The sequence below is a fragment of the Trichomycterus rosablanca genome, chromosome 11 (genome assembly GCF_030014385.1).
Source record: "Trichomycterus rosablanca isolate fTriRos1 chromosome 11, fTriRos1.hap1, whole genome shotgun sequence".
NCBI lineage: Eukaryota > Metazoa > Chordata > Actinopteri > Siluriformes > Trichomycteridae > Trichomycterus > Trichomycterus rosablanca.
Genome location: NC_085998.1, coordinates 2,594,496 through 2,604,495, shown reverse-complemented (window position 1 = coordinate 2,604,495; position 10,000 = coordinate 2,594,496). Strand labels below are relative to the sequence as shown.

Below are 10,000 nucleotides of genomic sequence, written 5' to 3'. Positions count from 1 at the left end.
CAGGGGTGTCTGGGAAAAGTGTGGGTAATGGACAGTGTGTAATGGTGCTGGACGATAGTGAATGGTGGTGGATCATAGTGAACCATGCTGGACTGTAGTAAATGGTAGTGGACAGTGGTGGATGGTAGTGGAAGGTGCTGGGCAGTAGTGGAAGGTGCTGTATGATATTGGACAGTGCTGGACGTTGCTGGGCAGTAGTGGACAATGACGGACAGTGCGGGGCGGTAGTGGACGGTGCTGAACAATAGTGTACAATGGTGGGCAGTGTTGGACAGAGCTGGAAGTTGCTGGCAATAGTGGATGGTGCTGAGTGGTAGTGAATGGTGCTGCACAGTAGTGGACAGTGTTAAATGGTGTTGGACGTTAGTGGACAGTGCTGAATGATGTCGGACGGTAGTGGACTGCTGGATTGTAGTGGACGGTGCTGGACGATAGTGGACAGTGTTGAATGGTGCTGGACGGTGTTGGACGGCATTGGAAGGTGCTGGACAGTCGTGGATGGTGGTGGGCGGTGCTGAGTGGTAGTGAACGGAGCTGCACAGTAGTGGACAGTGTTTGATGGTGTTGAATGGTGCTGTATGGTAGTGGACAGTGCTGGGCGGTAGTGGACGGAGTTGTATGGTGCTGGACAGTAGTGGATGGTGGTGGATGGTGCTGAGTGGTAGTGAACGATGCTGAGCAATAGTATACAATGGTGGGCAGTGTTGGACAGAGCTGGACGTTTCTGGGCAGTAGTGGATGGTGCTGGACGGTGCCAGACGGTAGTGGACAGTGTTGCATGGTGCTGGTAGTGGATGTGGTGGACGATAGTGTATGACGGTGTGCAGTGTTAAACGGAGCTGGACGTTGCTGGGCAATAGTGGACAGCGCTGGACAGTGGTGGACCTGCCCTCGTTGTCACGTTGTCAGTCAGTATCAGTGTGTTTTATATACATGCACCTTAAATACACACTGATACACAGAGCGAAAAAGGCATGAACAGCTGAAGTTAGGTGTGTGTGTGTGTGTGTGCGTGCGTGCGTGTGCGTGCGTGTGTGTATGCGTGTGTGTGTGTGTGTGTGTGCGTGTGTGAGTGTCAGTCAGAGTCAGAGAGGTTTTATTGTCATTTCAGCTACATACAAGTACATATTGAAACGAAACAGCGTTCCTCTAGGATCACGGTGTAACACGGTACAAAAAGTGCAAGACAATACAAAACAGTGCAAATACAACAATAAATACAAAAAATCCTATAATAAATAACTACAAAAGATATTCCTAATTATCCCTAATCTAAACAAGTAATTAGAAGACAGGACTAAGGACAAGTGTTAGTACATGATGGTGAATAGATGGTACAATGGTTTATGAGGTAGTGACATGTTGTACATTAGCAGCGTAAAATTGGCAATGCCGATAAGGTGCCTAAAAAGTAAATAAGGTGCAAAAATACAAGTAAGGTGCAGAAATATACACACACACACTCATATACACATATACACGCACTTACACACACACACACACACACACACACTTATACACACACATACAGTATATACACACACACACACTCATATACACATATACACGCACTTACACACACACACACACACACACACACTTATACACACACATACAGTATATACACACACACACACTCATATACACATATACACGCACTTACACACACACACACACACACACACACACACACTTATACACACATACAGTATATACACACACACACTCATATACACATATACATGCACTTACACACACACACACACACACACACACACACACACACACACTTATACACACACATACAGTATATACACACACTCATACACATATACACGCACTTACACACACACACTTATACACACACATCAGTCAGAGTCAGAGAGTCAGAGTCAGAGTGTGTGTGTGTGTGTGTGTGTGTGTGTGTGTGTGTGTGTGTGTATCCACACAGAAGCGCGTTCAGAAGCCGACAGGAAACAAGTCATTAAGGAAACCAGATAAAAACGGAAAGAAGAAGAAGAGAATGCTCTTTCATACCTGGTGAGAATTCTCCTTCACTCAGCTCCCCCGAATCCGAGTCCATCTTCCTCTCTCTCTCTCTCCTCGCAGCTCTCGCGTCTCTCTCGGCGTGAAAAGCTCTCTCACTTTTCTCAGGCTGGATCACGGCGGCTCTCCGTGGTCAGAATAAAACCACAGCTGAGAGTGCCAGCTATTCCGTGACTCTCTCTCTCTCTCTCTCTCTCACGCTCTCTCTGACTTTCTCACTTCCTTGCTTTCTCTTCTCTATACTCTCTCACACGTTCACACACTTCTTGTTCTGGCTGTTTCGTTCTCACACTTTCTCATTTACTTGCGCTCTCTCACGCACACTCTCGCTCTCGCTCTCTTATACTGACTTGCTGCTTCATTCACAGCCCTCACTCGCTTTCTCTCTCACTCTTTCTCTCTGTCCCTCCCTCATCCCTCCCATTTCCCCTCACTTCTCTCTCTCTCTCTCTCTCTCTCTCTCTCTCTCTCTCTCTCTCTCTCTCTCTCTCTCTCTCTCTCTCTCAATTCAATTCAATTCGCTTTATTGACATGACAAATGCACATATTTGTATTGTCAAAGCTAACATATACTGTATATAGTATAGTACATAGTATATGTATAAATAATAAAAAGAACAAATATGTACATAAAGATAAAATGGTAAAGAAAATAAATCTTTTTTCTCTCTCTCTCTCTCTCACACACACACACTCCCTCTCTCTCTCTCTCTCTCTCTCTCTCTCTCTCTCTCTTTTGCTCTCTCACACACCCAGAGAAACAGAAGACGTATTGAAAATGTGTTGCGAACAAAATTATTAATAGCACGTCAGCTGTACGGAGAAAAGCATGAGAAAGCATCTCACGGCCGTACGAGCTCTCGCCAAATTCTCACAAACCTGAGCGCTCGCACGAGAGAGGCAGAACGACGGCAACCCGACATCTCTGATCAGTACAGATCTGTCACAATTCCATCATTCCTGTGTGATGGTTGTCTGGACAGATGGGTCTGCTGTCTCGTGTCGCCCCTGATCATGCGACCCAAATCTTAAGTTTAGATTTCAGTGGACCTGTTGGACCTCCAACGAGTCCTTCAATGTCGTCACGTGGGCGCCTCATGACACGCCCGAAGTAAAGCTTTTCTCTGTTCTGGCCGTCTCGTCCACTCGCTCAGTGATGATCGTCTTCTTTTCATCATCAGTTCTGGCTCTTTTTCTTTTATTAACAACACAACCTGATCCTGAAGACTGTCAAGTGCTCACAGTTGCAGTGTCCACAAAATATATACACAGATCAGTCATAACATTAAAACCACCTTCTTGTTTCTACACTCACTGTCCATTTTATCAGCTCCACTTACCATATAGAAGCACTTTGTAGTTCTACAATTACTGACTGTAGTCCATCTGTTTCTCTACATGCTTTGTTAGCCTCCTTTCACCCTTTTTTTCAATGGTCAGGACCCCCACAGGACCACCACAGAGCAGGTATTATTTAGGTGGTGGATCATTCTCAGCACTGCAGTGACACTGACATGGTGGTGGTGTGTTAGTGTGTGTTGTGCTGGTATGAGTGGATCAGACACCTAACTGTCACTGCTGGACTGAGGATAGTCCACCAACCAAAAACATCCAGCCAACAGCGCCCCGTGGGCAGCACCCTGTGACCACTGATGAAGGTCTAGAAGACGACCGACTCAAACAGCAGCAATAGATGAGCGATCGTCTCTGAACTTACATCTACAAGGTGGACCAACTAGGTAGGCGTGTCTAATAGAGTGGACAGTGAGTGGACACGGTATTTAAAAACTCCAGCAGCGCTGCTGTGTCTGATCCACTCATACCAGCACAACACACACTAACACACCACCACCATGTCAGTGTCACTGCAGTGCTGAGAATGATCCACCACCTAAATAATACCTGCTCTGTGGTGGTCCTGTGGGGGTCCTGACCATTGAAGAACAGCATGAAAGGGCGTAACAAAGCATGCAGAGAAACAGATGGACTACAGTCAGTAATTGTACAACTACAAAGTGCTTCTAAAATGGACAGTGAGTGTAGAAACAAGGAGGTGGTTTTAATGTTATGGCTGATCAGTGTATTTGCATCTAGTTTAGCCTCGGGATCTGTAACCTTTATTAGAACACAGCCGGAACGAGCTCAGTCTGAATGAAGCTTTTGTATTTGGTTGAAGGTAGAAGATTGGAACACTTGGACTCGGATTTTAGACGCCTGTTTGTAACCTCAAACCTTGTTTTAGAAGGTGTGTCCATACACTTATGAGCATGTGTTTATGCTGATCTTGTTTTTTTCCAAACTGTCGGCACCTTTCACCCGTTTTCGTCGTTTTGGTGATTTTTTGATAATGTGAGCGTAAAAGCGTAACCGTGGCAGATTGAGTCGTTAACGGGCGCGTCTAGAGGACATCAGGCGAAGGCACGACCATCTGCGAGATGAGATATGTGATAGATGACCACACACACACACACGGCCTCTGGTCATAGCTGACCCATCTGCCTCCGTACCGACCCCGCTGTGATCCCCGCGGTTCAGACAGACGACCAGACGCACCATCGGAGGAAGAAAGTGTTCCAACAACAGCACCAAAATGATCTACGTAACCCAGAGCGAGTCTCGCCTTCAATGGCAAAACCTAGTGTCTACATTTTTTTTTTCAAAATTGAGTTTAGACCATATTTGTAGTCACCAGGTCCTTCCCAATCTATTTAACATGTAATAGTTGCATAATTTTCTCTTAAAGTCTCTATTTTACAAAGGAAATATAAAGTAACCACATCCAACTAGTCAGAAAAACAATAGAAAAACCTAGTAACTTTTTAGGCCAATCAGCGATCACCATTAAGTCATGTGACACAAGCTGTTTATCAAAAGTTTTGAAAAAGATTTTCTGTGATATTTGTTGCTGTTATATATATTTATATTTATATATATTTTGAGATATTTAAAACATTTGATGAGTTCTCCTTGTTTCTACACTCACTGTCCATTTTATCAGCTCCACTTACCATATAGAAGCACTTTGTAGTTCTACAATTACTGACTGTAGTCCATCTGTTTCTCTACATGCTTTGTTAGCCTCCTTTCACCCTGTTCTTCAGTGGTCAGGACCCCCACAGGACCACCACAGAGCAGGTATTATTTAGGTGGTGGATGATTCTCAGCACTGCAGTGACACTGACATGGTGGCGGTGTGTTAGTGTGTGTTGTGCTGGTATGAGTGGATCAGACACAGCAGCGCTGCTGAAGTTTTAAAACACCGTGTCCACTCACTGTCCACTCTATTAGACACTCCTACCTAGTCGGTCCACCTTGTAGATGTAAAGTCAGAGACGATCGCTCATCTATTGCTGCTGTTTGAGTCGGTCATCTTCTAGACCTTCATCAGTGGTCACAGGACGCTGCCCATGGGGCGCTGTTGGCTGGATATTTTTGGTTGGTGGACTATTCTCAGTCCAGCAGTGACAGTGAGGTGTTTAGTGCTGAGAATCATCCACCACCTAAATAATACCTGCTCTGTGGTGGTCCTGTGGGGGTCCTGACCATTGAAGAACAGCATGAAAGGGGGTAACAAAGCATGCAGAGAAACAGATGGACTACAGTCAGTAATTGTAGAACTACAAAGTGCTTCTATATGGTAAGTGGAGCTGATAAATGGACAGTGAGTGTAGAAACAAGGAGGTGGTTTTAATGTTATGGCTGATTGGTGTACTGGTGTGTGTGTGTGGGAGACAGATTAAAGGTAAAGTGCTCTTAAGAAGTTCATTAGTGTCTCATTCGTCTCTTAAAGACAATAGAGAAAAGAAACGAGAGATTAAAATTACCTCGGCACTGTACCATAAAAAGAAAAGACACTGCTGTCAGATCCAACAATGAGAAACATTTCAAAAAGAAAGAAGACGGTGCTGATATCTAAAAAATATAATAGTACCTGTATTATATGATAATAGGTGTTACAAATTGCTCACGGAGGAAGCACAGTGGCTCGGTGGGTAGCACTGTCGCCTCACAGCAAGAAGGTCCTGGGTTCTAATCTTTCTGTGTGGAGTTTGCATGTTCTCCCCATGATTCTACAGTCCCCATAGGTGTGTGTGTGTGCGTTTGCCCTGTGCCCATGTCCAGGGTGTTTTTTTTCATGCAGTCGCCTCGACCGTCCACCAGAGGGTGCACTTACAGCATCGACAAGGAACCCTGTTTTAGTAACCGTCCCTCCCCCTACAGACACAGCCGATCGCGTGCCCGTGAGGATGCCCGTCCGGCCGATAGCATAGCTGGTGTGTTTTTTACAGCTGCGCCATTCAAACACCCTGTAACAATTTCCTTTATAATTAATTTACATTTTATCCAAAGCGAGTGGATATCCAAAGGGCCTTGCTTAAGGGCCCAACAGCAGCAATCTGTCAGTGGTCGGGCTTGAACTGGCAACCTTCTGATTACATTGTAAGTCGCGTTTGCTAAATGCAGTAAAGTATGACTGAACACAATTTGAGTGATTGAGGATTAAGGGCCTTGCTCAGGGGCCCAGTAGTGGCAACTTGGGGGGTGGGGCCTTCTGACCTTCTGATTACTAGTGTTAGTGGCATTTAGCAGATGCTTTTATCCGAGTGACTTACAGGACTGTGCCAGTATACAGTCTAAGCAATTGAAGGTTAGGGCCTTGCTCAAGGGCCCAACAGTGGCAACATGACAGTGGTGGGGCTTGAACTGGCAACCTTCTGATTACTAGTCCAGCACCTTAACCACTAGGCTGCACGTTTTTTTGTTCATATTTCCAAGACAGTGGTAGTCTAGTGGTTAGGGTACTGGTCTAGTATTCGAAAGGTCGCTGGTTCGAGCCCCACCACTGACAGGTTGCCAGTGTTGGGCCCTTGAGCAAGGCCCTTAAGGATCCTCAATTGCCTAGACAAGTACTGTACAGTGCTGTAAGTCGCTTTGGATAAAATACCGTAAATGTAATCATCCTGTATGAGTGTCAATTCAAAGCATTAAAATAAAGAAATAAATGTATATTTGATTATATATTAATAATATATAACTAATTTTATAAGGTGCAGAGACCTTCAGTCGTCAGGCTGCAGCACTAGCGAGGCTCCGTACCTCCATACGTCACCGACCTCAGGACCACATGACCTGATATGGAGCGTTGAGGCGCTCGTACGCCGCTCAGACCTTTATTATATTATTATTTTAGACGTACGATCCTAACCGCGCATCACTGTAGATAAATACTGTCCTGGAGGTAAAATACGTCCGAGCCGCCGGCACAAACACGCCGTGATTAAAGAACAAACATGGAAAGATCACGGCGAGCGGCGCTAAACAACCCGGGAGGTCGAACCCGAGTTCAGGACGCTGTGTTTACTGAGGGTAGATAAGTGATATACAAGAGAGGCTTCATCTGCGTCCAGGTACAGACGCTCGGTCCAAATCCCAAACTGATCCAGAGCAGAACATCAAACATGATCCAGGACACGGGACGTAACGAATCCCAGAGGGAACCAGGATGAAGCTTCAGTCACATTTTTTTCTCCACTGGTCTCACGTCGCCCTTATTTATGATCGTCCTCGTCTTCTGAGTCCTCCAACAAGTCCTTCGATGAAGTAAAGCTTTGTTCTGTTCTGGTCGTCTCGTCTTCTCGCTCACTGGTGATCATCTTGCTCTGTAAGATTATCTGCAGTTTTCTGACCCTCATGTTCTCAAATCTTCTTCACATCTACATGCACAATTAATGATTAATATGATGAATATGATTAGTCGTCTGTGCCACATCCGCTGCTAACAAGTGTTATAAGGTAAATAACATGCTTTTAACCTAGTGAACAGTTTAGGGAAGTTCCCTTTCCCCTGAACAGGCTCTATAAAGACGTGGTTCACGTACACAGAGCCCTGAACTCAACCTGACTCATCACTTTGGGGATGAATACTGCTTGAATTGCGAGCCATCGGTGCCTGACTCGACCTGCTTGACTGCAGTGACCGAATGGGCACAAATTCCCACACGCAGACACACTCCAAAGTCTCAAAAGTACAACCCCTGGCAAAAATTATGGAATCACCACTCTTGGAAGATGTTCTTTCAATTGTTTAATTTTGTAGAAAAAAAATAAATCACAGACATGCCACAAAACTATCATTTCTCAAACTGTCAACCCTCTGGCATTAAGAAACAATAAAAAAAGAAACAAATATAATAGTTGTGGTCAGTCACAATTGCTTTTTTTTAGATCAAGTAGAGGAAAAAAATATGGAATCACTCAAATCTGAGGAAAAAATTATGGAATCATTAGAAAACACTGCACCATTATTACTTTGTTGCACCACCTCTGGCTTTTATAATGGTTTAAACTCTCTGAGGCATGGAGTTAACTAATGACAAACAGTATTCTTCATCAATCTGCCTTCAACTGTCTCTTATTGCTGTTGCCAGATCAGCTTTGCAGGTTGGAACCTTGTCATTGACCATTTTCTTCAATTTCCACCAGAGATTTTCAAATGGATTGAGATCCGGACTATTTGCAGGCCATGCCATTGACATTATATGTTTTCTTGAAGGAAAGTTTTCACGTCCTTTGCCCTATGGCAAGATGCATTATCATCTTGAAAAATGAAGTCATCATCACCAAACATCCTTTCAACTGATGGAATAAGAAAAGCATCCAAAATTTCAATGTGGACTTTGGCATTTATTGAAGACCATCTCCCCTGTGCCTTTACCCGACATGCAGGCCCATATCATCAACAACTGTGGAAATTAACATGTTTTCTTTAGGCAGTTATCTTCATAAATTTCATTTGACAGACACCAAACAAAAGTTCCAGCATCATCACCTTGCCCAATGCAGATTCGCGATTCATCACTGAAGATCACTTTTATCCAGTCACCCACAGTCCACGATTGCTTTTCTTTAGCCTACTTTAACCTTGTTCTTTTCTTTTTAGGTGTTAATGATGGCTTTTGTTTGGCTTTTCTGTATGTAAATCCCATTTCTTTTAGGTGATTTCTTACAGTTCAGTCACAGACATTGACTCCACTTTCCGGCCACTTGTTTCTCATTTGTTTTGTTGTGCATTTTCTGTTTTCAAGACATATTGCTTTGTTTTCTATCTTGATGCTTTGATGTCTTACTTGGTCTACCAGTATGCTTCCCTTTTACAACCTTCCCATTTTGTTTGTACTTGGTCCAGATTTTAAACACAGCTTACTGGGAACAACCAACATCTTTTGCGACATTCCACAATGATTTATCTTCTTGAAGGAGTTTTATAATCCTCTCATTTGTTTCAACTGACATATCTTGTGTTGGAACCCTGATTCATGACAATCTGCTTTGTGCAACAGCTCTCCGAGGTGTGAGCACTCTTTTTAAACTGAAGAATAATTAGCAAATCTAATCTGCTGCAGATGTTTTGTTTTTAAACTGCAAATTACAGAGTGATTCCATAATTTTTTCCTCAGATTTGAGTGATTCCATATTTTTTTCCTCTACTTGATCTAAAAAAAGCAATTGTGACTGACCACAACTATTATATTTGTTTCTTTTTTTTATTGTTTCTTAATGCCAGAAGGTTGACATTTTGAAAAATGATAGTTTTGTGGCATGTCTGTGATTAATTTTTTTTCTACAAAATTAAACAATTGACAGAACATCTTCCAAGAGTGGTGATTCCATAATTTTTGCCAGGGGTTGTAGAAAGGTTTCCCAAAGAGTGTCTGATTGTAAAGCTACACAGGAATGAGAGAGCGCTCAGGGGTCCAAATACTTCATTTCTTAGGACACATCCACATGAGAAGCATCGAGCCTCGGTACAAATCATGCAAATCCATCCTGGTTCCTTCTGGGATTCGTTCCGTTCCGTGTCCTGGATCGTGTTTGGATGAGCTCAGTCTGAATGAAGCTTTTGCCGGTAAAGTGAAGTTCCTGGTTGTTCTCGTCTTCTGAGTCCTCCAACAAG

The 10,000-nt window shown here is 43.7% G+C and overlaps 1 protein-coding gene across 1 annotated transcript in view; it reads right to left on the bottom strand.

The window, feature by feature from the left end:
• Window positions 1-2,102, bottom strand: part of tnfaip8l3 (tumor necrosis factor, alpha-induced protein 8-like 3) — a 26,882-nt gene extending 24,780 nt beyond the window's left edge. Inside the window, exon 1 of the mRNA XM_063004585.1 lies at window positions 2,038-2,102. Within this exon, the coding sequence (XP_062860655.1) occupies window positions 2,038-2,083 (46 nt within the window). The 5' untranslated portion in view covers window positions 2,084-2,102. The remainder of the gene's footprint in view (window positions 1-2,037) is intronic.
• Window positions 2,103-10,000: the final 7,898 nt, after the last annotated feature.